The sequence below is a fragment of the Macrotis lagotis genome, chromosome X (assembly GCF_037893015.1).
Source record: "Macrotis lagotis isolate mMagLag1 chromosome X, bilby.v1.9.chrom.fasta, whole genome shotgun sequence".
NCBI lineage: Eukaryota > Metazoa > Chordata > Mammalia > Peramelemorphia > Peramelidae > Macrotis > Macrotis lagotis.
This window is the reverse complement of record NC_133666.1, coordinates 625,075,380-625,102,167: the sequence shown is the minus strand read 5'-3', so window position 1 is coordinate 625,102,167 and position 26,788 is coordinate 625,075,380. Positions and strand designations below refer to the sequence as shown.

General features: G+C 37.4%; 1 protein-coding gene across 3 annotated transcripts in view; it reads left to right on the top strand.

Annotated features, from left to right (window-relative positions):
• The window catches only part of LOC141500272 (DNA (cytosine-5)-methyltransferase 1), a 55,181-nt gene extending 31,890 nt beyond the window's left edge, over positions 1-23,291 (top strand). For all 3 annotated transcript variants that reach the window (XM_074203341.1, XM_074203342.1, XM_074203343.1), the window contains 18 exons: positions 489-636; positions 4,302-4,417; positions 4,651-4,852; positions 4,952-5,085; positions 5,391-5,564; positions 11,294-11,515; positions 12,265-12,457; positions 12,757-12,847; positions 13,132-13,263; positions 13,459-13,741; positions 15,254-15,395; positions 17,588-17,754; positions 19,276-19,453; positions 19,750-19,945; positions 21,317-21,480; positions 21,901-22,017; positions 22,377-22,467; positions 22,918-23,291. In XM_074203341.1, the coding sequence (XP_074059442.1) occupies positions 489-636; positions 4,302-4,417; positions 4,651-4,852; positions 4,952-5,085; positions 5,391-5,564; positions 11,294-11,515; positions 12,265-12,457; positions 12,757-12,847; positions 13,132-13,263; positions 13,459-13,741; positions 15,254-15,395; positions 17,588-17,754; positions 19,276-19,453; positions 19,750-19,945; positions 21,317-21,480; positions 21,901-22,017; positions 22,377-22,467; positions 22,918-22,952 (2,785 nt within the window). In that variant the 3' untranslated portion in view covers positions 22,953-23,291. The remainder of the gene's footprint in view (positions 1-488; positions 637-4,301; positions 4,418-4,650; positions 4,853-4,951; positions 5,086-5,390; positions 5,565-11,293; positions 11,516-12,264; positions 12,458-12,756; positions 12,848-13,131; positions 13,264-13,458; positions 13,742-15,253; positions 15,396-17,587; positions 17,755-19,275; positions 19,454-19,749; positions 19,946-21,316; positions 21,481-21,900; positions 22,018-22,376; positions 22,468-22,917) is intronic.
• The last annotated feature ends 3,497 nt before the right edge of the window (positions 23,292-26,788 follow it).

The following is a 26,788-nucleotide window of genomic DNA, read 5'->3' as shown; positions in this document are numbered from 1 at the left end:
GTTTGTTGAGCCATTCCCCAATTGATGGAGATTTACTTGATTTCTAATTCTTTGCCACCACAAACAGGGCTGCTATGAGTGATGTTTTTACCCTTTTTCATCATCTCTTCAGGGTATAGGCCCAGTAGTGGTATTGCTGGATCAAAGGGAATGCACATTTTTGTTGCCCTTTGGGCATAATTCCAAATTTCTCTCCAGAAAGATTGGATGAATTCATGGTTCCATTTGGGTCTTTTTTTGAAGGCTGTTCAGTTTGGTAGAGTCTGTTACCAATATGCTTATGCTTATTGTTCTGCAGCGAAAGGCAGGCTCTAAGATCCCAGATTCCTAATGAAACATTTGAGACAGACTTGACTTAGTTCAGAGAGCTGCTATTGTAATTTGTTCTTGCAAAGAGGCTCTTTGTTTTTCTATATAATAAACATGAATTATTCCTAGTCACCAGAGTTCATCTTAAAATCTTATACTGAAGATCAGTGACTTTCTAGGTGTCCAAATCTGGCTGTGAGAGAGGCTGATGAAGATGAAGAAGTTGATGATAATATTCCTGAAATGCCCTCACCCAAAAAAATGCTTCAAGGGAGGAAAAAGAAACAGAACAAGACAAGGATCTCCTGGGTTGGAGCTCCAATCAAGGTAATAGTTTAAAAAGTTTCTTTTTTCTCATTCTTAGGAATATATATATTTTTTAATATTTCTGTTCTAAGAAACACATGGAGGTTTCTGGTGGTCAAAAAATTCTCTTCTTCATTTAATTTCAAGGATGCTTAACTTTTCAGGTTTTTTGGAAATCGGAACAGCTGGAAGATTTTGTTACCCAGCTCACCAACCCTCCCAGGATGTCCTCTGACAAAAAAACCTGTATAATCCTTTGCACTATCTACCTCACAGGGTTATTGTCAGGAAAACACTTGGCAGACTTTAAGTTGATATATGCAAATAGGGTAGAGACTATTGTTAGTACCTTTTTAGAATCAATTGATATTAAGTGCTTGTTATATGCCAATGCTATGCTTTGGTGCTGGAGATACAAACAGAGGCCCGTCCTTAAGAAGTGTTCATTGACAAGTATCTTTAAATATATACATATATATATATATTAAATATAAAATCAAAATGCAACTATATGCAAAGTAGTTAAATACAAGGCAGTTTGAGAGGGTGGGCACAAATTTTTGGGGGGTTTTGCAAGGCAATGGGGTTAAGTGATTTGTCCAAGTCCCAGCTAAGTAATCAGGAGGGCACAAACTTTTGAGTAGAATTAGCAAAGGCTTTATATAGAATGTGATGTTTAGCCTATGACCTAAAGGAAGAGAGAGGCACTGAGACAAGAGTAAGGAACGAGGACATTCCAAGCCATGTGGTTCAGAGACTGTAAAGGCATACAGATGGGAAATGGCAAAGTTGTATATGAAGAACAGAAAGAACATCAGTTTGACTTGAATGTATAGTACAGGAAAAGGCACAGAATAATTTCCAATGAGTCTAGAAGAAAAGTTGGAGCAGAGTATAAAATACTTAGGAATTTATATCTTACCATAGAGACAATAGAAAACCACTGGTGTTAATTAAGGGAGCCATATGGTCATTTCTGTACTTTAAAAAAATTTTTTTCATTTGTTTTCAATTTCAACCACCACAAAAATAAAGACAAATAGAAACTTCATAATTATAGTCAAGCAAAAAAAATTTTGGCGTTGGCCAGGCCAAAAAAATGTATTTTTCCATTTTATGTTAAAGCATTTCTCCTCTGTCAGGAGGTGTACTTATCTTTAAGGATCTTCTGAAATTGTAGTTTATTAACATTGGTTAAAATTTTAAAATTTAAAAAAAAATTTTCTTTATAGAATTTTGGTCATTGTACAGATTGTTACAGTTTTTACTCATTTCACTCTTTATCATTCATAGAGTTCTTCCCAATTTTCATTTAACCTGTCCCTTTTGTCATTTCTTAATGGTACAATAGTATTCCATTCCATTTATGGGCCTTAAGTTATTTAACCATTTCCTAATATGTAGTTTCCCCTTCAGATTAGTTTCTAGTTTTTTGCAACTATTAAAAGAGCTGCCATAAATAATTTTTGTATGTATGTATCCTATATTTTAAAATTTGTTCTCCCTGAGGTTTAGGCCTGATCATATCACTAGTTCAAAGTATTGTTTAGCGATTTTTGGGACGTAGTTCCATATTGCTTTTCAGAATGTCTAGGTCAATTCATAACACTTCATCAACAATGCTATAATATTCCTCTTTTCCAATAGTCTCTCCAATATTTTGTAATTTTCTTTTTTTTTCCCCATCTCTGCCAATATGATGGGGCTATGTGAGTAGGGAGCTTCAGAATTGCTTTAACTTATATTTTTATAATTTTCATATAGCTTGGATTCCTTCCTCTAAAAGCTACTTCTACATACCTTTTAATTATTTACTTTTGAAAGTTTTTTTATTTTTTTTTTTTACTTTTTTAAAAATTTGAATAATTTCCTAATATCTTTATCAGAGAAACTTGCTGTAGAGTTCACCCCACCTCTCAACCCCAGTTAATCTGTTTACTTCTGATTTTAATGCATTGGTTTTGTTTGTGCAGAAACTTTTTATTTTTGTATAATTAGATTGTCCATTATCTTCTATGGCCCCAGATATTTTGACTGGTCAGGAATTCTTCCTCTATTGATAGATTGAAAAGATAATTTCTTCTGTCTCTAATTTGCTTATGATAGAGCTTTCTTGATTGAAAAGATAATTTCTAATGTCTCTAATTTGCTTATGATAGAGCTTTCTTGTCTACATCATTAATCAATTTTTGAAATTTTCTTTATATCATATGAAATGTTAAAAGCCTAATTTCTACTTTCCTGTTGTCAAATAGTCTTTACTCTTGTCACTGGGGTCTGTGGATTTTCTGAACCAATAGGATATTATTGTTTGCTTTTGTATATTATAGACCTGATCTGTTTCTAATCTATCACTCAGTTTTTTAAAGCAATAGCAGATCATCTAGATGAATACTGTTTTTAGGTATATGATTTGAGATTTGGTAATGCTAGGTTTCCTTTTTTCCCCATTCCTTGAGGTCCTTGAACTTTTGTTCCTCTAGATGAATATTGTTATTATTTTATTTCATAAAGCAAACCTTTGGTATTTGATTGGCATGATGTTGATGAAATAAATTGATTTAGGTTGTGTTGCCATTTTTGTTGTTGGCCCAATCTACCAATGAGCAATTAATATTTTTCAAATTATTTAGGTTTACAGATTTATATTTTAATGAAATTACTTTGGTAGTAGTGTGTGAGATGGATTGTAGTACTGAGGCAGGGGAGGGATATTTGAGCCTGTGTAATCAATTAGGAAGCTATTACAATAATCTAAATGTGCAGTGATGAGGGCCTGTTCTATAGTGGTAGCTTTTGTAAGTAGGGGGAGGAAAACATTTGTTAAGCACCTACCTTGTGCCTAGGCACTGTACAAACATCTCATTTGATCTTCATAACAACATTGAGAGCCAATGCTCATTTTATAGATGAAGAAACTGAGGCACAGAGTTAAATATTGCTTGGGATCAGATCACACAGCTTGTCCCAGCTGAGATGTGAAGTTAGAAATAGTAAAATTTGTTAACTGCTTAGTCAAGCCAATTAGTCACAAGAAATTGAGGTTTTGAATGAATGTTCTAAGAAGAGTATATTTTTTTCCAATATTTTTTAAAATTTAAGGCAATGGGGTTAAGTGACTTGCCCAAGGTCACACAAGTAGGCAGTTATGTGAGGTTAGATTTGAACTCTGGTCCTCCTGACTTCAGGGCCTGTGCTCTATCCCCTAGCTGCCCCTCCAATTTATTTTTGAAAATATTTACACATTTTAAAATATTTATTAAAATTTATTTAAACTTTTCCCAGCCTTGGTTTTTGAGGCATTTTCAGGAGAGTTGGCAGTTGGCACTAATACCTCTCTTTGGCTTCACAAATGCCTGCTTGAGGAAGGTTGTTTTGATCATTCCCCTTTTGGATTTGGAGAGATGTCCCCTTTTCTCCTGCACTACATATAGTAAGAGAGCAAGATATTTTTACTCTTTTTGTAGTCACTAGCCAAAGTGATATATATTCTCATATGTTTAAGAAGTGGGTTATTGGTCAACTTCTGAAGACTAGTATTTTGAGTAATATAAAGTAATTGTTAATTTTTAGTTATAGAGAAAAGGATGAAGGAATGGAGACCCAAAATTAGAATTTTAGGGTCAGAAATCAAGCTGTCTATATATATACATATATGGTCTATAAACAATGTTTTTGTTTTACAGAGTGATGGGAAGAAGGATTACTATCAGAAAGTGTGCATTGACTCTGAAACTCTAGAAGTAGGAGACTGTGTTTCTGTCAGTCCTGATGATCCCACCAAACCCTTATATTTAGCAAGGTTTGTGTTGCTTGTCTCATTTTAGATTTCCATCTACCCTTCAAGATTAAATCCTTTCTTGTGACAAATTAAAAATGAAGTGAAAATATCTGACCCAGAGATCCTGACTGACAATGTACATAATATTCTGACTTAGACTTTTCTAAAGGAGAAAGCATCAAATAGCTTTTTTTTTAATGTGACATAATGTTCTTTAATTGAGCAATTAGAATTGTTTTTCTTTTAAATTCTAGAATCACTGCATTATGGGAAGATAGCAGTGGACAGATGTTCCATGCTCATTGGTTCTGTGCTGGAATAGATACTGTCCTTGGGGCAACATCAGACCCTCTGGAACTCTTCTTGGTAGATGAGTGTGAAGATATGCAGCTCTCCTATATCCATGGCAAAGTGAATGTTATTTATAAAGCTCCCTCAGAAAACTGGTCCATGGAGGTAGGCACAAACTTTGTGACTTAGCTTTGCTGTGCTACTACATTCTGTTGTCTTAAAATGTTCGCATTCATGCATGAAAAACCTGTTTTATCTCTAAAGGGGGGATTGGACATGGAGATTAAAATGGTTGAAGATGATGGCAGGACCTATTTCTACCAGATGTGGTATGATCAAGACTATGCAAGGTTTGAATCTCCTCCAAACATCCAGCCTACAGAAGATAACAAATACAAGTGAGTGTTTAGGAATGAAGTCTCTTGTTTGTCTGAAGTCTGTGTTTGCAGTTCAGTCCAAGGTTCCATTGTTTAATTCTGACCATTGCCACAGAGAACATTAGGAGTTGTATCTCTTGGAGTAATAGAATATTGAAGAAAATGTGGAACAGACAGAACTATCAAGGTCTAGGAATCCAGTACAGCAAAGGTCCTCTCCCTTTTTCTAAAATCAGTACCTATGCCAGGACAAAACCAATAGGTTGGATATTTAGTCTTTATTCTCTTCTGCTTAAATCACTGATATTTTGATTCCTCTCTTCTAGGTTTTGTATAAGTTGTGCTCGTCTTGCTGAAATGAGGCAGAAGGAAATTCCCAAAGTAGCAGAGCCTTTGGAGGAGCTGGACTACAAGGTGCTCTATGGTCTGGCAATGAAAAATGGAGTACAGTATAGGACAGGAGATGGAGTCTTCTTCTTGCCAGAAGCTTTTGGATTTAAGTTAGTATTCACCCAATCAGGGTATCCATATCTATTTCTATAACTTCATGAAATTATTAGAAATTATTTTTACAAAACATGATTTAAACATAAAAAGTCTTCATCATAAAAATAGAGTCACCAGAGGTTTATGTTTTTCAAATATGGAATTTATATTGTTTTTATTTTAAAGATTTTATTTTGACTTTTACAATTTTTCCCCTAATCTTGCTCCCCTTCCCCCCCCCCCCCCGAAGCCAATTTGGCAGTCTTTACATTGTTTTCAAATTGAATGTGATAAGAAAGCATATCCATAAGGAAGAAAAAGTATAAGAGATAGCAAGATTACATAGTATAAGATATCAGTTTTTTTCCTAAATTAAAGGTAATAATAGAGCACCAGCCCTGGAGTCAGGAGTACCTGAGTTCAAATCCAGCCTCAGACACTTAACAATTACCTAGCTGTGTGGCCTTGGGCAAGCCACTTAACCCCATTGCCTTGCAAAAAAAAAAAACCTAAAATAAAATAAGATAAATTAAAGGTAATAGTCCTTGGTCTTTATTTAAACTTCACAATTCTTTTTCCTGGATACAGATGGTATTCTCCATCGCAGATAGCCTCAAATTGTCCCTGATTGTTGCACTGATGGAATAAGCAAATCCATCAAGGTTGATCATCACCCACATGTTGCTGTTAGGGTATACAGTGTTTTTCTGGTTCTGCTCATCTCACTCAGCATCAGATCATACAAATCTTTCCAGAATTCCCTGAATTCCCATCCCTCCTGGTTTCTAATAGAACAATAGTGTTCCATGACATACATATACCACAATTTGTTCAGCCATTCCCCAATTGATGGACATTTACTTGATTTCCAATTCTTTGCCACCACAAACAGGGCTGCTATGAATATTTTTTGCACAGGTGATTTTTTTTACCCTTTTTCATCATCTCTTCAGGGTATAGACCCAGTAGTGATATTGCTGGATCAAAGGGTATGCACATTTTTGTTGCCCTTTGGGCGTATGGAATTTATATTTTCAAAGCAAATTCATGTTTGCCTGGGTTAGCTAAATCTCTATAAATATATAAAAACATATACATATGCATATATATGTCAGTTTATTATTTTTTCAACTACGTCCAAAGATAATTTTCAACATTCATTTTTGGGGGGAGGCAAGATTTTGAGTTCCACTTTTTTTTGCAAGGCAGTGGAATTAAGTGAATTGCCAAAGTCACACAAATGGGTAATTATTAAGCATTTGAAGTCAAATTTGAGGTCTGTCTGACTCCAGAACTGTTGCTCTCTCCTTTGTTCCACCTAGCTGTCCCCAAGTTCCATATTTTTCTCCTTTTCCTCCCTTTAAAGCTATTATATATCCCCTGAGAGCCGCTTTGAGTGAATCCCATAGGTTTTGGTATGTTGTTTCATTATCATTTTCTAGGATAAAATGGTTAATTCTTTCTATAATTTGTTTTTTGGTCCACTCATTCTTTAAAATGAGGTTATTCAGTTTCCAATTGGTTCTGGGTCTATATCTCCTTGGCCCAATATTGCATATGACTTTTATTGCATTGTGATCTGAGAAAGATGTATTCACTATTTCTGCCTTTCTGCAGTTGATTATTAGGTTTTTATGTCCTAGTACATGGTCAGTGTTTGTATAAGTTCTGCAGAGAAAAAGGTATATTCCTTTCTATCCCCATTCACTTTCCTCCATAAGTCTACCATATCTAGTTTTTCTAACAATTTATTTACCTCCTTAACTTCTTTCTTGTTTATTTTATGATTCAATTTATCTAGATCTGAGAGCGGGAGGTTGAGGTCTACCACTAGTAGAGTTTTATTATCTATGTCTTCCTGTAGTTCTTTCAGCTTCTCCTCTAAGAATTTGGATGCTGTCTCATTGGGTGCATATATATTCAGTATTGAAATAGCTTTATTGTTTATGGTACCTTTTAGGAGGATAACGTTTCCTTCCTTATCTCTTTTTTTGCTGCTGCTTTGTCTGAGATAAGGATTGCTACACCTGCTTTTTTTACTTCAGCTGAAGCAAAATATATTTTGCTCCAACCTTTTACCTTTACTCTATATGTATCTCTCTGCTTCAAATGAGTTTCTTGTAAGCAGCATATTGTCGGATTCTGGTTTTTAATCCACTCTGCTATTTGTTTACATTTTAAGGGAGAGTTCATCCCATTCACATTCAAGGTTATGATTACTAATTCTTTATTGCCCTCCATACTTTCTTCCCTCTTTTTGTATTTTCCCCTTCCCCCTCCCTTTATCTATATTCCCCAGTATTTTGTTTCTGAATGCCACCCCCTTCAGTGTGTTTGCCCTCCTATATCACCCCCTCTCCTTCCTTTCCCCTTTCTCTTTTTCCTTTTTCCCTTCCCTTCCTTTTGTCAGTTCCCCTATTTCCCCCCACTCCCCCTCCCTTTCTCCATCCCCCCTCCCCTTTTCCCCTTTTAATCCTTGAAAGGTTATATGTTTTTTAAGTTAACTAAGTATGTGTAAGTTAACCTTAAGCCAAGTCTGATGAGAAGAAGATATAGGTGTTTCTCCTCTGCTCCCCTTTCCCCCTCTATTACCATAGGTATTTTGTACTTCTTAGTGTAATGAAATTTACCCCATTGAATCCCCTCCCTTCTCCTTCCTGTCCCCCTTTTTAAGGAGGTAGTGTTTTTTTAGATCATTCTGAGTCATAGAAAATTTTGAGTATCTGTCACTTCTAGCTATGTACATTCTGTCTAATAGAATTAAAATTCTTGAGAGTTATTAGAGTCTTTCTCCCAAGTGGGGTTAAAGCCAGTTACATCCCATTGGATAGCAGTCTCATGGATAGGTCATGAATGTTCATCACTTCTGGCTAGGTATTCTCTCTGCTAGAGTTACAATTCTCAAGATTTATGAGAATCTTTTTCCCCATGCTGGAATATAGCCAGTTTCAACTTATTGGATAGCAATTTTTTTTTTACCGCCCCCACCTTTTTTTTCTTTTTCTTTTTTTACCTTTTCATGTGTCTCTTGAACCTCCTGTTTGATGACCAAATTTTCTATTTAGCTCTGGTCTTTTCATCAGGAATTTTTGGAATTCTTCCATTTTGTTAAATGTCCATCTTTTTCCCTGGAAGAGAAGGCTTAGCTTTGTGGGATAGTGGATTCTTGGCTGCATTCCAAGCTCCCTTGCTCTTCAAAATATCTCCTTCTAGGCAGGGCCTGCATAATCCTTACTGTGGCTCCTTGATATTTAAATTGTTTCTTTCTGGGTGCTTGCAGGATTTTCTCTTTTATCTGATAGTTCTGGAATTTGGCCACAACATTCCTTGGTGTTTTCATTTTAGGATCTTTTTCTGGAGGGGAAGGATGTATTCTTTCAGTATCTACTTTGCCCTCTGGTTCCATGACATCAGGGCAGTTTTCCATCACTACATCTGTAATATTAAGTCCAGGCTTTTTTTCTCTTCAGTGTTCTCAGGAAGTCCAATAATTTTCTGGTTGACCCTCCTCGACCTATTCTCAAGATCAGTGGTTTTGCTGATGAGGTATTTTACATTTTCTTCTATTTTTTCTATTTTTTCGTTTTGTTTAACTGGCTCTTGCTGTCTCCTGGAGTCATTAGTTTCTGCAGACTCCATTTTTTTTTTTAGAGAGGAGTTTTCTTCATTAACCTTATGCAACTCCTTTTCCAATTGGTCCATTCTACTTTTGAAAGAGCTTTCCATTTGACCAATTGAGGTTTTGAGAGAATTATTTTCTTTTTGCATTTGCCCAATTGAGGATCTGAGTTGAATTCTCATTTTTTCTTTGTCCAATTGATCTGAGAGATTTATTCTCATTTTGTATTTGTCCAGTTGTATTTTTTAAGGATTTGTTTTCTTGTTGCAAGGTATTCTCTCCCAAATTTTCCAGTTGATTTTTAAAATCCTTCCTTATTTCTTCAAGGAAGTCTTTCTGTGTTGTAGACCAGACTGTATTCTCCTCAGAGATTCCAGGTCTCTCTGAGTTAGGGTCTTTCCCTTCCAAGAATTTTTCTGTGGATCCATCTTTCCACTGATCGTTCTTCATTTTGCTAAGACCTTGAGTTGGGGAGGGGGCTGGTTCACCTGGGCTTGGGATCAATAGAGCCTTTACTCACTGAGTGCAGTTTCTCTGGCTGGCCAGTAGGAGGTGCTGGTTGCTTTCTCTGGAGTGTCTGTGACCTTGATTGAGGCCTTCTCCCTTAGCTTGAAGGGAGGAGTTGGAGCTAATGAGTCCTTTTGCCTTCAATCAGTGGTGGTCTTTGCCCTGACCTGAGGTCATTCCTCTCTTGATTGTCAGCTGGGCTGGTTCTTCTGCTCACACACCTGTACCTGAGGCAGAAGTAGTCTGCAAATGTTTGCTCTGGGAAGAGGCCTCAGCTGCAATGGAGGTGTGGACTCTAGAGTTCCTCAGACCAGAGGAGCCTAGGGATGATATGTCTGCAGCTCTCCACCCAGCCCTGTTGGCAAGCTCCAGAGGGTCAGCGCGCCCCTGCTCCCTAGTTGACTCAAGCCCCCACTGTCTAGCCTCACCACTGATCCAGCAGGTCCGCCTCTCGGGCCTCCAGACTCCCCAGCTCCAATTCAGCTGCTAATCTGGCTGATTGGGGCCTGCCCTAATTCGTCCAATGCTGCTGCAGGAGACAAATCTTGAGGTAGATGTTCTTTCTCCTGGCTTTTCTTTCTGGGTTTTGTGGGTCGGATTTCTGTTAAGAGGTTTGTTTCATATGATAGATGGGGAAAGAACAGGAGACTTTAGAACTGTGCCTGTCTTCTCTTTGTTATCTTGGCCAGAAGTAACAGCAAGCATTCTAAGCATATAGTCCCATATGTTGTTTTTCATATAATAAGATTTTATCTGTTTTTAACTTCTTTGATAATCTGGGAAAGGATTATTTTCATTTTACATCTGAAGAAACTGAGGCTCAGAAGGGACCAATCGGAAACTTGAAGCCACATCTCTTTATTGCCTTTTCCAGTTCAGTCTGTTAGCTCTGCAATTTTCCCCAAGTGACTCTTTTCTCTATCACAGGATCTTACTAAATGTCAGGGTTTTATGGGATTATTATATTACAGTGAAGCATGAGTGGAGGAGTGTGACTGAGGATCGCTGTTATAGTTGCCCAATAAACACTTGCTGGTGTTTTGTTATTTGACATTGAAGGAAGTAAGGAGCTTCCTTTAAGCCAGATGAAAGGTTCATCCTGCTATGTGAACTACTTAAATAGGTGTGTGAACTTGTTATTTAAGAAAGAAAACAACTAAGGAATTTTAAAAATTGAGAGGAAGTGTTGCTATTCATTTTAACAGAATCTTGTCCAGACTGAAGTGGTGCTGTTTATTAGGGTAGATGGTAGTTACCACTTAAGTGTTATTGATATGACATCTAGCTTAACTTGAAAGAGATATTTGTCATCTGAGGTATAGTAAAGACCAAGTCTCTGTTTAGGTGTCAACCCAGTGGTGATAGCCCTCAGTGAAAGCATGACTAGGAGTTGACCCCAGCCTTCTGTATAAATTGAGACTGGAATAGAAACTCTACTATAGTGTAGAAGGATAGATTAGATTCTAATGTAAATGTATCTAACAAAATAACATGGATTGAATTCTTTTTCCCCAGGTGATAAAAGCCTACAAAACTAAAAATTTTACATCTGTTTTATTTATTTAATGTTGTATTTATTCTGATCTTCCTGAATAAAGTTTCCTTCACCTTTTGCAGCATGAAGTTGTGTAGCCCAACCAAGAGATCAAAGAAGGAGTCTGTGGATGAGGAACTATACCCAGAACATTATCGGAAATATTCAGAATATATTAAAGGCAGCAACCAGGATGCCCCTGATCCATATCGCATTGGCCGCATCAAAGAGATCTTTTGTAACAAACGTAGTAATGGCAAACCAAATGAAGCAGACATCAAACTCAGGGTTAACAAATTCTACAGGTTGGCAGCAATTATAAATTTGAGAAGTCATGAAAGTGGGAAAGTTCTAAGAAATTGCTTAGTATTAATGAACCTTTCTATGGCAACTTCACATATTTGAGGTTTTCCTTAGCACTTAGAATAAATATGGTGCATAGACTCAGTGAGAATCCAATTATTTTTGGTAGTATCAGTACTTTGATGTTAATACAGTAGTTCGCAAAGTACTTTGTTTCTGCAGGATCAGCCTAGACAAAAATCTGAAGGAAACAAGGGTTTCCCTTCTCCTTTTGGAACCCTTTCCTCTTTCCTCAACACCTTATCAGTTTCTAGTCTCTTGATGCATTTTTGCAACTACTCAACTTTGCCATTTTACTACTTTTCCCTGTGCTTCTGGATCTTCTACAGTCACTAACCTTTTTTTTTTCTTTGAGATGTTCATTCACATAACATTACCCTTACTGTACCAAAACTTATCTATCCTATATTGCATTCCTTCAGAATTTTAATCACTTACAGGCACCATGCAGTTCATACATTTTCCTTGTTAATGGCTAAGAACATTGGTAACTCTTCCCAGGTTATGTGTGTTTTTAACTGGGACATCTTAAAATGAATTCCTTCTCAGGGATAAATATTGGGTAGCTAGGGGGTTAAGGCCACATGTTTGGTCACTAGAGAGGTTTTGGGGGGTAAGTTGGTTTCATGACACCCCTTTAGATTTTTTTTTTTCTAGAAGGGTATTGTGCAACAGATTTCTTCTATTCCAGACCGGAAAATACTCACAAATCGATGAAAGCAAGTCATCATGCAGATATTAATCTGCTATACTGGAGTGATGAGGAAGCAATTGTGGACTTCAAGGCTGTGCAAGGCCGTTGTGTCATAGAGTATGGGGAAGACTTAACAGAATGTATCCAGGATTATTCTGCTGGTGGCTCCGATCGCTTCTATTTTCTTGAGGTAATGATTAATTGGTACTTCCTTAGGAGGTAGTCTAGTAGAGTGCCCCCAGGATGTATCTTTGGCTCTTATCCAGCCAACTTTCTTCTGAATTTATTTGGGTGGGCTTGTCAGATTTACTCAAGTCACAATTTTGGGAGGGAGAATGAGCTAACATTGAATGAAAAAATCAGTGCATGAAAAGATCTCAGCAAGCTTCCTCTCCAATTCAGTTTCTCCCTGAAACAAAGTTGAAATGTTTGTTATATTGACTTACTCTTTTATTTGAAATAACTAATGGCAGATTTTTGTCTTTTTAGGCTTATAATGCAAAAACTAAAAGTTTTGAAGATCCTCCAAATCATGCTCGTAGTCCTAGGAATAAAGGGAAAGGAAAAGGGAAGGGAAAAGGTTAGTTGTATTACAGGCTTATTTTCAAAGACTTTTTTTCCATCTGTTTTGTAATTTACTCCAAAGGAAACAAACTTATTTTCTTAATTTACTTTGTAAGCTATTTCCTTAGGAAATCTACTGTGCTATATTTCAGCAAATTCCTCCTTTTCTCTCTTTTTTTTTTTTTTTTTTTGCCATTCCCTTTGAAATAGTAAGGCATTGGGAGTTTCTAGGTAAAGTGGAATCCTTGTGTTTGGTATGACTTTGTGAGCTAATAAACAATGAGTATTTCTTACCTCCAGGCAAAAGCAGGGGAAAAACTGTAGCAGTGGAGCCAAGCGAAAAGGAAACAATAGAAGTAAAGCTGCCCAAACTTCGAACCCTGGATGTCTTCTCTGGCTGTGGGGGATTGTCTGAAGGCTTTCACCAAGCAGGTAAAGGTAGCGGGTTTTTGCCCTTGGAAGCTACAGTTTGAGCCTTTCATTTTTCCATGTGGGGTTCTTTAAGGGCTCTTGAACTTTTTGTTTCATCTTTCTAGCTAAAGAGACTTTATCTTGCTTTAAAAATGCATGACATGCACAGCACATCTTCTTTAAGCAACTCCTGAAATATTTTTTTCCCCCCTTCAGGAATATCTGAAACATTGTGGGCCATTGAAATGTGGGAGCCTGCAGCCCAGGCATTCCGTCTGAATAATCCTGGAACCACTGTGTTCACAGAAGATTGTAATGTTCTCCTGAAGTTGGTTATGTCTGGGGAGAAGACCAACTCCCTGGGCCAGAAGCTGCCTCAGAAAGGAGATGTAGAAATGCTATGTGGTGGCCCACCCTGCCAAGGGTTTAGTGGCATGAACCGCTTCAATTCACGCACTTATTCCAAGTTCAAGAACTCTCTAGTTGTCTCCTTCCTCAGGTGAATGGCACTGGGGAATAACTATTCCCTCATCTTTATTTTGTAGTCTTTGCTTGCAGCTTACTCTGGGGGTGGCAAGCATAGGGCATCTTCACATTGCTCGTGAGAATGGCCTCACTCCAGAGCAGGAAGTTTTATAAAATGACTTTTATTGCTGTCTCTTGTTTCATAGATCATCATAGTTTTACCCAGTATCCTTTTCCTTGTCCCTTCCAGAGAACCACCCCATATAACAAAACTGTTTATAGACAAAAAAGATATGTAATGTTCACTTTTTTTTTCTTTTTTTAGGGGGGGTATGTTTCCTTTCAGTTATGTTGTCATTATGTATATTGTTTTCTTCTTCTGTTTTACTGTTTATAAGTTCATGTTGCTCTTTCTATGTTTCTGTAATGATTAATCATTTCTTTTATCTCATTAATATTGCATTCTATTTGTATGGCACAAATTGTTTAGCCATTCCCCAACCCCTGGGCAATTACTTTTGCTTCCAGTTCTTTGCCACAGAAAGTGATACTATAGATGTATGGGGGGGAATTCATGTTATTTTTGAAAATACACAAAGCTATTTGTTTATATCCTTTGAACACTTATTTATTGGGGAATGACTCTTGGTATTATCATTTATTTAATTGTTTCTTTGTCTTGGTCTAAATCCTTATCAAATTTGATAAAAAGATATTTTTCCCTGTCCAATCTTCTCCATTTCCCTTCACTGTTATAAGCAGATAGATGCAATTGTTTATGGCAGTGAAAAGCCTGGGTTCAGAAAGATTTGAGTTCATAATGGCTGGGTGAAATTGGGCAAATCACTTAACATCTATTTGTCTCAGTTTCCTCAACTGTGAAATGGGGATAATACTAGCACTGGCCTCTGGGCCTGTTGTGAGGTCAAATGAGATAATATTTGCAATGTGCCTGGCACATAGTAGGTGCTATATTAATGTTTATTTTTTTCCCTTCCCTATATCCAAGGTACATTAATTTTTGTTTGTGCTCAAACTTCAATTTCTTATAATCAGTTAACTTTTTTTGTAATTGCATTTCTTTGTTTGGTTAAGAATATGGTCTGCTTCTCTTCTAAATTTTTGATAGCATGATCATACTATATTAATAGCACAAATGTTTTGTTGAATATGTCTAATGTTGTCTGAGTCTAAATTGGAGTTCTTTCATAAGAAAGAAATCTTCTATTGAACATGGAATTAAGTTTTATTGTTTCTGTTTCTTTATCTTGTCTTTTCTGTTGATATATTTCTCTACTTTTTACCAGTACCAGATTTTTTTTATGACCACTGCTTTATATTTTAAGTTCTGAAAGTTCTATTCTAGGGCATATTCAAATATAACACAAAATAGTGAGAACTGAGGATGTGGGTCAGTCTACCACATTATCTCTTTTAAAGAATTCAGTTAATTGGATTATTTAGCAATAAAGGTGTCTGGGTTTCAGTTGTTTTGATTTTTCCTTTTGCAAAGAATCTTATTCAACTCATTTCCATTGTCCTGCAGCTACTGTGATTACTACAGACCCAGGTTTTTCCTGCTAGAGAATGTAAGAAACTTTGTGTCATTCAAACGTTCCATGGTCTTGAAGCTGACCCTCCGATGTTTGGTTCGAATGGGATATCAGTGCACATTTGGTGTATTACAGGTATGCTGAAACTATACAGGGGAGACAGAGGTAACCAAGGAATTTGATGCTGTTGTGTTAGTGAGCACTCTGTTCTTGAGTGTGCTGTTGTTTGTTATTACCATATCTGCTTCTCATGGTTTCTGTGGGTGTGTAAGACACACAATCTAGTTACCTATATCATTTTAAATCATTTCTCTCCTTAGGTGAAATAAAACTACCTTTTTTTCCCTCAACTGATAGCCTTTCTCATATCCTGTTTTCCTTAAGCTAATTGTATTCTTGATAGAAGATGTGAAATTTATTTGTAGTGATACTTCAAGAAGAGGTTTCTAATACCTAATATCTTTTAGATTTGTGTACATCTGGTTAGTTGTTCCTCTGATCCCAAAATCAATCTTCCTTAACTAAAAAAAGAAATTTTGTTTTCTTTTCTTTGACCTTTATTTCAAGTATGGTCTTCCAGAGAACTATTTCTTATAATGAAATTCACCAAAAAGTTAACAAAACTAACGTACCCAGCTAATAAGTATGACAGTGTATGCAGTGTCTTATGGCCATAGTCCTCACTCTGAGAGAATGGAAAACAAATGATGGTTCCTTTGAAAAGAAAAGAAAATCCTTTGCTAGAGCAGAATAATGTATACATTGTTTGACAATCAGGATCACTATATTAGTGTTTGTGTTTTAACTTATTTTCTTTGCTACAAGGTAGGGTTGAATTCCAGGGGTGGTAGGGTATATACATATTTGATTAATGTAAAAACAAAAGACATTGGAAACACTTAATTCTTTTTCTAGAAAGATTTTATTTATTTTGCGTTTTACAATTTTTCCCCTAATCTTGCTTCTGTTCGCCGCCCCCCCCCCCCCCGAAGGCGGTCTGTTAATTTTTACATTATTTCCATGGTTATACATTGATCAAAGTTGAATGCGATGAGAGAGAAATCATATCTTTAAGGAAGGAAAATAAAGTATAAGAGACAGCAAAATTACATAAGAAGATAACTTTTTTCCTCCCCTAAATTGAAGGTAATAGTCTTTGGTCTTTATTCAAACTCCACAATTCTTTCTCTGGATACAGATGGTATTCTTCATCACAGATAGCCCCAAATTGTCCCTGATTGTTGCACTGATGGAATGAGCAAGTCCATCAAGGTTGATCATCACCCCCATGTTGCTGTTAGGGTGTACAATGATTTTCTGGTTGATACATATACCACAATGTCATGGAACACTATTGTTCTATTAGAAACCAGGAGGGACGGGATTTCAGGGAAACCTGGAGGGATTTGCATGAACTGATGCTGAGTGAGATGAGCAGAACCAGAAAAATACTGTACACCCTAATAGCAACATGGGAGTGATGTTCAACCTGGAAGGACTTGCTCATTCCATCAGTGCAACAATCAGGGAACAATTTTGGTCTGTCTGCAAAGGAGAGTACCATCTGTATCCAGATAAGGAGCTGTGGAGTTTGAACAAAGTACAAGGACTATTCCCTTTAATTTGGAAAAAAAAAAACAACCAGATATCTTATTGTCTGATCTGGTTACCTCTGAGAATTCTGTTCTCTTTAAGGATATGATTTCTCTCTCATCACACCCAATTTGGATCAAGGTACAACATGGAAACAAAGTAAAGACTGACGGAGTGCTATCTGTGGGGTGAGGGTGGGGGGAGGGAAGCAAGATTGGGAGAAAATTATAAAACTCAAATAATATCTTTAATAAAAAAAAATGACATACATATACCAGTTTGTTAAGCTATTCTTCAGTTGAAGGACATTCACTTAATTTCCAATTCTTTGCCACCACAAACAGGGCTTCTGTGAATATTTTTGTACAAGTGATGTTTTTACCCTTTTTCATAATCTCTGCAAAACTTATGTTGAAAAGGAGAGAGCTTCTGGTTACTGCCACAAGCAGATGATCTAGAGTGGCTTACATTGGTGAGAGACTTAAATATAAATGGTTAGATAAATTAGCATGACTTCAGCATTAACTTTAAAACTGTGTGGTTGATTTAACTAATAAAAATTCAATAAATCTAACTTGTTCCTAAGTCATTATCTCCCTTGCCATACATATTTGCAGTTTTTCCCTTTAACAGGTAGACCTAGAATCCAGAAATACAGATAACCTTTACTTTTAAATAATGTCTAGTGTTTTGGTCTAACTTTGTAGAATTTATGCTTTGTCTTCTGTGTCCAGGCTGGCCAGTATGGTGTTGCTCAAACTCGAAGAAGGGCCATCATCCTGGCTGCAGCCCCAGGCGAGAAACTCCCCATGTTTCCGGAGCCCCTGCATGTATTCGCACCCCGAGCCTGCCAGCTCAGTGTAGTGGTGGATGACAAAAAATTTGTTAGCAATATAACAAGGTAAAGGAATGCAGAAGTATTCCATTTATCCTAGGAACCAATCCCTATTGCAGGTGTCAGCCAGCTCTTTAATCTTACGTAAAATCCTCAGAGCTAATGTCTATAGGTGTCACTAGTGGGCCTTAGGTCCTAGGTTTTAATAAAAGGAAGAAGGAAAGAGGAGGCAATACAGAGTAATAGAGTGCTCTGCCTTTTATGGTAGCCTATCTTAGTGCTAGTCTACTTAATATTGTGTGACTGGGCAGTGTTTGCTGTATACACTCTGTAGTCAAGAATTCAAGTCTGTGACTTATTAAATACCTGCTTTGGACCAGGCATTGTACTAGGCCTTGCGTGATTCAAAGACAAAGAAAACATCCCTTGTCTTCCAGGAGATTGTTCAATAGGAAAGAGCATGTGCCCAGATAAATAGATAGAAAATATATACAGGCTAATTTCAAGTTTGAGAGAATTGCTAATAACCAGAGGAAAGGGCTTCCTGAAACTTGAAGAGAACCAGGGATTCCAGGATATAAGATTGCTCAGTTCAGAGAGCATTCTGAGCAGAGTCAGCTGAATGAGACCATGGAAACGTGACAAATAAGCAAGCCAGCAGATTGACTGGAACATGGAGTGTGTGGGGACATAATGTGAAATAAGTCTCTCAAGATAAGCTGGAGCCTGATTAGGAAGTTGGCTCTAAATGCCAAGCAAAATTTGCAGAAATTTTTCCATAGATAATATAGGGACCCACTGAGACTTTTTAAGCAGGGGAGTGGCATTAAGAGTTAGACTGATGCTGACAGCTGTGAGGAATGGGTAGAGACAGGAAACAGTGAGACCACCTTGGAGGTTAGTCAATAGTTCATTTGAGCTGTGATAAAGGCCTGGACCAGGGTGGTGTCTGTCTGAGGAGAAAGAAGAGGACAGGTTCAAAAAAGGCCATGGCAACTTATTAAATATGGGGGATGAGGGAGAATAAAGATTTGAAGAGAACTCTGAGGTTTATAACCTGGGAGATTGGAAGACTTGTGGTGTCCTTAATAGAAATAGTTAAAAAACATGATGGATCTTTTGGGGGGAAATAAGTTCTGTTTCTAGACATGTTGAATCTAACATATTGATGAGACATTCAGGTAGGTGCAAATGTATATTAAGAAGTAGGTGATTTGGGCTTGGAGCTTAGGAGAGAAGTGAAGGATGGATCTATAGATTTGGGAGTCATTTACCTAGAGATGATTTTCAAACCTTTTAGAAGTTATGACTTCTTCACAAGACAGTGTAGAAAGAAGAACACATTGCGAAACCCTGAGGTAAACCCTTATCAGGGGTGTGGGACATGATGATCGTTGTCCAGCAAAGGAAATTAAGAATAAATGGTTAGGTAGGAGGAGAACCAAGAGAAGTTTGGAGGAGAAAAAAGAGATTCTGCATTAGAATGACTACAAAAGCAACATTTCCCTTCTGCATTATTATTGATGATGTATGGTCAAAATAGTTTTCAGCATCTCAATTTCCACCTGTGGTTGTACTGTATTTCAGAATGAACTCAGCTCCATTCCGAACCATCACTGTACGGGACACAATGTCAGACCTCCCCGAGATTAGGAATGGTGCTTCTGCTCTGGAGATCTCATACAATGGAGAACCACAGTCCTGGTTCCAAAGGCAGATCAGGGGTTCACAGTATCAACCCATCCTCAGGGATCATATCTGCAAGGTAAGACAAAATGTAGCTGAAGTTTCACATGTATTCCATTGGTCTAGTTTGGTAGCTGGTCATGTAAACCTTACATGCTTTAGATATTTAGTTATCATTTGCTGTGTGAATAGTTGTATTCCATAAGGAAAAGTACTTATCAATATTACTTTTGCAAGGTAAAAGATCATGCTTTAAAATGCATGATCTTAAGTTCCAAAATACTTTTCAGAATCTGTTCTATTGATATCTGATAGACCTGAGTGGGAAGAGGGTTTGAGATAACAATAGAAATGTAATGATGATTTGGGTTGCAGGATATGAGTGCTTTGGTAGCTGGTCGAATGAGACACATTCCCCTCGCCCCAGGATCAGACTGGCGTGACCTACCCAACATTGAAATCCGTCTATCAGATGGCACCACAACCAGGAAACTGCGATATACCCATCATGAGAAGAAGAATGGGCGTAGCAACACTGGAGCTCTCAGAGGTGTTTGCTCCTGTGCAGAAGGTAGGTAGTTTTGTTTCTTCTGGAATTGTTCTTTCAAAGGGGATGAAAATTAATGACTAGTTTTCCTTTATTGATTCTAAATGATCTTCATATTACTCAGCTACATTTAGATCCTAGGAATTACACATGGGGTCTTCCTGTTGTAATACATTTGACAGACAATAATTTAACTGTCTCTTTCAAACTTGGTTACTTAGAATAGTTTTACATTTTAAAGTATTATTGGGACGACTAGGTGGTGCAGTGGATAGAGCACTGGCCCTGGGTTCAGGCTTACCTGAGTTCAAATCCAGCCTCAGACACTTAATAATTACCTAGCTGTGTGACCTTGGGCAAGCCACTTAACCCTATCTGCCTTGCAAAAACCTAAAAAAAAAGTTGTTGCCTTTTGACTATGTAACAAAAATATTCAAGTCAAACCAACAGACTGCAACTGCATCTGATAACTCATCCCTAACTGTCCGAGAGGAAATATCCTTTTCTTTATCAGTCCTTCAAGATCAAGATTGTTACATTTTGTCATTAGAATTAATTTTGTAATCCTGTATATTCTTTTGCCTCTGTTTTTGTTACCTTTCATGTCTTATAGTATTTCTCCAGATTCCTCATCTGTCAATTTTTATGGCACATCTTAACCAATTTTTACTGCCATACTGCTGTGAATACTTTGTTTTACCCTTCCCTAGATTACTTACTAGCCCTGTGACCCTGAGAAAACTATTATACTTCTTAGGGCCTCAGTTTCCTCATCTGTAAAATGAGAATTGATGCAAAGATTTTTTTTCTATTATTTTCTCTTATTCTAGCTACATTTCTTGCTTTCTTTCTCGAAGGCTTTTCAGTTCTTATAATTCAGAGTGTCCATTTTATATTGTATGATACATCTGTCCATTTTTGGTTAAGAACTCTCTGCCTTAGATAGGAAGGAGGGATACATTAAAAGATTTATTTAAAAAAAAAACTTTCTCTGTTTGGACATAGGTGTGAAAAGGGTATCCTTTCCATTCTAATTATCCTTATGATGTGATCCTGTATGTTTAGATTACATATTCATTTTTTCTTTTAGGTTTTTGTTTTTGGTTTTGTTTTTTTTTGCAAGGCAAATGAGGTTAAGTAGCTTGCCCAAGGCCACACAGCTAGGTAATTACTAAGTGTCTGAGGGCAGATTTGAACTCAGGTACTCCTTACTCCAGGTGCTCTATCCACTGTGCCACCTAGCTGCCCCTACATATTCATTTGATGCTTACTGTGATCTTTGGTGAAAGAGGCTCTTCTGATCCCATTGCTTCCTTTCAATGTAATGCTCAATCAAATTAAATACAAGATAACCATTTACCACCAAATTTCATCTTGTTTTTTCCTTCCATTCAGGTAAACCATGTGATCCTGCAGACAGACAGTTCAACACCTTGATTCCATGGTGCCTGCCCCATACTGGGAACAGGCACAATCACTGGGCAGGACTCTATGGAAGGTTGGAATGGGATGGCTTCTTCAGCACTACAGTTACTAATCCTGAACCCATGGGAAAGCAGGTGAGGGAATGTCAGGGAGAGGAAGTGGAATTCACTTGTTTTCCCACCCTTGTGGAACTTCAAAATATTGGTTATACTCCTTATCCTAGAGCTGCTCCACAAATGACCTTACATTTTGAGGCCCATTTGTCACTTTGGGGTGGCTGTTAAGTTCAGAGCATTATTTTCATTGCTACTTCTCTCCTTTCCAATGATCCATATCCCAGTGGAAATTCCTATTTCAGGAGATTGTCTTCAAAAGCTTTGTTCAATTAAGCAGTGATCCGTTTTTTGTTTTGTTTTGTTTTGTTTGGCCATCGTGTTACAGGAAGAATTGTCAAGAATCCTCTTTCTCTACTTTTCTTTAAGGCTCCTACAATTTCATGCTTTCTAATGAAAGGAAAACTTGGGAGCTGATGGCATGGGTTCTTGTGTTCACAGGGTCGAGTACTTCACCCTGAACAGCATCGAGTAGTGAGCGTCCGGGAGTGTGCCCGATCCCAAGGATTCCCAGATACCTACAGATTGTTTGGCAACATCCTAGATAAACATAGACAGGTCAGTGTTAACCTCTATTCTTTTGAGGTTACTTGGAAGTAGTTTTGTTAGGAACTCTGTCATAGTTTAGTATAGTTTGATACATGGACAGAATGAAGTGTCTTCTTGCCAAGTGAATATCTGATATAAAATGCAGGTGGCCTTGAGGCCTCTAAGAACAAGACCTACTCAAAAGCAGACTGGGAAATAGGAGAATTCTTCCTTGGGGTAGAGTGGTATCCTGATTCAAGTCCTCTGAGATCTGGTCAGACTGATGTTGTCTCCTTATAGCATGCTGAAAAAGCAAGTTGTTCACAGATCTTTCTAGACATTGGACCCTTTGCACAAAAACCAAGTTTTATCCCTCTCTTTCCACACAGGTGGGCAATGCAGTGCCACCTCCCCTCGCCAAAGCCATAGGCCTGGAGATCAAGCTTTGTATGTTGACCAGACTAAAAGAGATTGCCACAGGTAAGTGTTAGTATGGCTAGAGGACTTTGTGTTGTGGGAATGGATTATGCACTGTTACATTTTAAGGGTAATGTGTGTTAACTCAGTTGTTCCTTTCCTCCCCTCATTGGTCAATTAGATTCAGCTCAGACCATAGTCATAGGAAAGAAATCACCCCTCTTCTGGGTGGGCTTCCTTTATTGAGTGCCTGATGCTAAGACTTGAGGATTCTAATACCTTACCCGGCTGTGTCTGAGAGAGCAGCCACTCTGTGGAGAACTCTGGGTTCTAGTTTATGAGAGAGAGAGAGAGAGAGAGAGAGAGAGTGTTTGTCATCAATTTGTGACTGTCAGCATTTTCAGATTTTAAATAGGATTGTTTCTTATTCCAGAAATGTAAACTGTCATATTTGGTGGTCATAATGCTATGCTGTCTTTCTATTCAATATATCTTCAATTTGTTTCTCCTCAGAAAAAATCAAACAAAATTTAGAGTCCACGGATTAGCCTTTGGAACTCCCATCATCTTCCTTTCTGGCACCAGGATCTCCAACATGCACTGACTTGTTTTTTTGAACATGCCGAAATCTGTTTTTGTTCAGCTGTCCTTGTGAACAGTGTTTGTCTCCTTGGCTGACATTGAGCTGTTTTGTGATGTTCAGATTATCAACTAATAATCATTTAGTGATCAAACTGTGCGGTGCCCTTTGTGCATTCTGGATTTTTAAATCTGTTTTTATTATGCATTGTATTAAATAATCTACCACTTTATACAAGTGGAAATTAATACTTTATGTAGTTTTTATATGTTGTAATATTTCTTCAAATAAATCTCTCCTATAAATTATCCTGTATTCCTGTTTCCTGTATTGGTGAAAGTTATTTCTGGCTGTGTACATTTAATCTTCTTTTGTTACCCAGAGGAAAATGATGTGTATTTTTTCCCTCTAGCTCCTAGAATGATTCTCAGGAAACTTAGTGTGGGAGTTATTTTCCTGGCCCTGTTTTCTGCTCTCATTCCTGTGCTTGATAGCTGAAGTCTCCTTCACCTGACTCTGACTCTAGTTTATTTATCAGTCACTTATTATCAGTATCTTGGACAAGTCATTTGGAATCAGCTTTAGAAAGGACCTTGATAATCTAGAGCTAGCTCTGACTAATGAATAAATCCCTCAACATTATTCGAATACTTGCTTGAATGACAGGGAATTTACCCCCTCCTGACAGTCCTGTTTCATTTTTAGCCCTGCTTTGTTAGGAAATTATCTTACATTGGATCATCTTTGCTTTGCTTTCCCGTTTTATAAATAGTATATGTCAGGGGCAGCTAGGTGGCGTAGTGGATAAAGCATCTTGGAGTCAGGAGTACCTGGGTTCAAATCCAGTCTCAGACACTTAATAATTACCTAGCTGTGTGGCCTTAGGCAAGCCACTTAACCCCATGTGCCTTGCAAAAAAAACCCTTAAAAAAATAGTATATGTCAGGCTTAAATTCTAATCAAAAAGAGAATCTAATAATTAAGATGAAGCATTCCTCATTTTTAGAACTCTAGTCAGATTGACAGTGTGACAAATTTTACCAAATTCACAAGTAGTCCTCCAGCTTTGGCTTCAAAACTAATGACAGGGATGGGAGTGGGGAAGACTGTAGTTAATGCATTAGAATTTATAGAACATTTTCCCTTAGAAAACTATTTTACACATGAAGAAGGATGACTGAAGGGTTCAGGGATGTGCCCGAATGTGATATTTTCTAAAATGTGATTTCATGGCCTTGGTTAAGTGCCCGCTTTTTGTAAGCCACAGTGCTAGGTTTTAAGGATTTAAAAAGGAACCACACCCTCCCTGAAGGCAGTTACTGGGGGGTGGGGGGCAGAATGAACAATTAGAGAGATTGGTAAGGTTCTACAGATTTCACCTAAATTCAGCCTGGAATGCAGCTAAAGATTCTGTGATGATGTTTGTTCTTCATCCTCAAAGAATGACCTTGACTTCAGGGAGGTGATGCCACAACAAGCACATGAACTGGATTTGAGTGAGATGGAACTGTGTCACCAACCTCTTTTTCCTCCTCCAGAACCATCTGGGTCCAGTGGCCAGATATGGATCAGGACAAATGGAAGTGGCCCTGAATGTGAGGAAATTAGGGTTAGGGCCTATTTGAATTTAGGTGCTCTTGCCTAGTGCTTTATCCACTGCACTATTTAGCAGCCCAATAAGGATTCTCAAGAGGTTTTAAGTAAGGAGGGAATCCATTTTAGGCAAATCTTTGAGTTTTCTTTTATTGAAATTTTATTTTTCTAATTACATGCAAGTAGTTTTTAACATTCACCCGTTTTCGAGTTTTGAGTTTCCTTATTTTTCTACCACCCTCCCCAAGGTGGTGAATGATCTAGTAAAAGTTGTACATGAATGATCATCAAATAATTTTTGTTAAAGGAGGCAAGGGGAGATTCATATATCTCAAGTTCAGGCTTTCTCATCCTATTGTACTGCTCTTGCCTCTTTCCCTCACCCCAGGCCACATTGCATGTGGTGGGTTTTTTACAGTTTTATACTTTATCCCAGTATCTTATAAACTTATTTAAATTTTATTTATCCTAAGACTCCCTCCCCTTAACTTCTCAAGGTCTTGTGTTTTATAGTTACTCATACATCATCCAATATCCTGGAGATTTGATATAGGGACATTTTGGTGTAGTAGATAAAGCTTGCTTCAGAGACAAAAAGTTGTTGGTTCAAATTCTACCTCATAGGTACTTTTATGAGTTAATCTAAGCAAGTCACTTGTCTGAGACATACTGAAACTAGAGGGGGGAAGAATATTAGCAGAACTATGCAGATAGAATTTCTTCACTGATAGAGCCTAGCACATTTTTATTGTTTGGAGTCATTTTTCAGTTGTTTTTTACTGTCCCCATTTGGGGTTTTCTTGGCAAAGATAATGGAGTAATTTGCTATTTCCTACTCCAGTTTGCACATGAGGAAACCGAGGCAAGCAACTAAGTGACATGCCCAGAGTCATAAAGCTAGTAAGTGCCCAAGGCCAAATTGAATTCATGAAGATGAGCCTGACTTAAGGCTTGACACTTGGCCCATCTGACACATTAGACACTTGATAGTAATTCATAGGAACTTACCTACCCTAAGGAAATCACAGTCTAGATAGAAAGTACAGGTATAGGGTGGCTAGGTGGATAAAGCACCTGATAGTGGATAAAGCACCGGCCCTGAAATCAGGAGTACCTGGATTCAAATCCGGTCTCAGACACTTAATAATTACCTAGCTGTGTGGCCTTGGGCAAGCCACTTAACCCCATTGCCTAGCAAAAACCTAAAAATAAAAGTATAGGTACGCAGATGTTTGTGATAATAAATTTTGAAGAACATGTTAACAATATTATCATTTTCATACATTAACATCTAAATCCAACTGGAAGTGATGCTCCAACAAGGCACGTAATCATGGAGCTTATGAAGACATAGCTATTGTACCCATAGCCACTGGCTGAAAAGGAATTCTTTCTGAAATAAAGAACATTAAAGCTAAGTAATGTTTGTCACATGACTACTGTTGTCAGATGTTAATGCTACACGCGATTTACCAATATTGCTATATTGCAGTCATGATAAGCAGAAAATCAAGATTTAAATGACTGGAAACTCACTGCCTACTGGAAACTCACAATTCCACTTATAACCCTTGATTTATTAGCAGTTTTTTTCTGACATGAAGTCTAAATTTTCCTTTTTATGACTTCCATCCATTGCTACTGATTCTATTCTCTGGGGTCATTCAGAACAAACTTCCCTCTACTACATGATGAACCTTCAAATATATGAGTACAGCTATTATGTCTCCTCCAAGTCTTCTCCAGGCTAAACCCAGGTTCTTCCAACCAATTGTTCCATAATAGGAATTCAAGTCCCTGCACCATCCTGGTTTCTTTCCCTTATTAAGAATATGTGTGTGTTTGTCATTATCAACTGATTAAAGTCGATAAAAGATAGCGCTATATTCTCTATGGTAGAATAGAGATACCATCATCTTCTTTTAAGAAGCTATGTCTTTCAATTTAACCTGAGATTACAACTTTGCCAACTCACATTGCTGACTCAAAGTATGCTTTTAGGCCATTGAAGTCCCTAGATCTTTTCCGAATAAATTTCCATTTATCCCTGAATCCCTAGTCCTTTGAAGTTGATTTTTTTAACCAAATATAAGATTTTTTTAAAATTTAATTTTATTATCTTGTGATTGAATGTGGATTAGCTTTCACTCACAGCTTTGAGTCACCTATAAATTTTTTGATGCTGTCTATGTTTTTATTCAAGTCATTGAT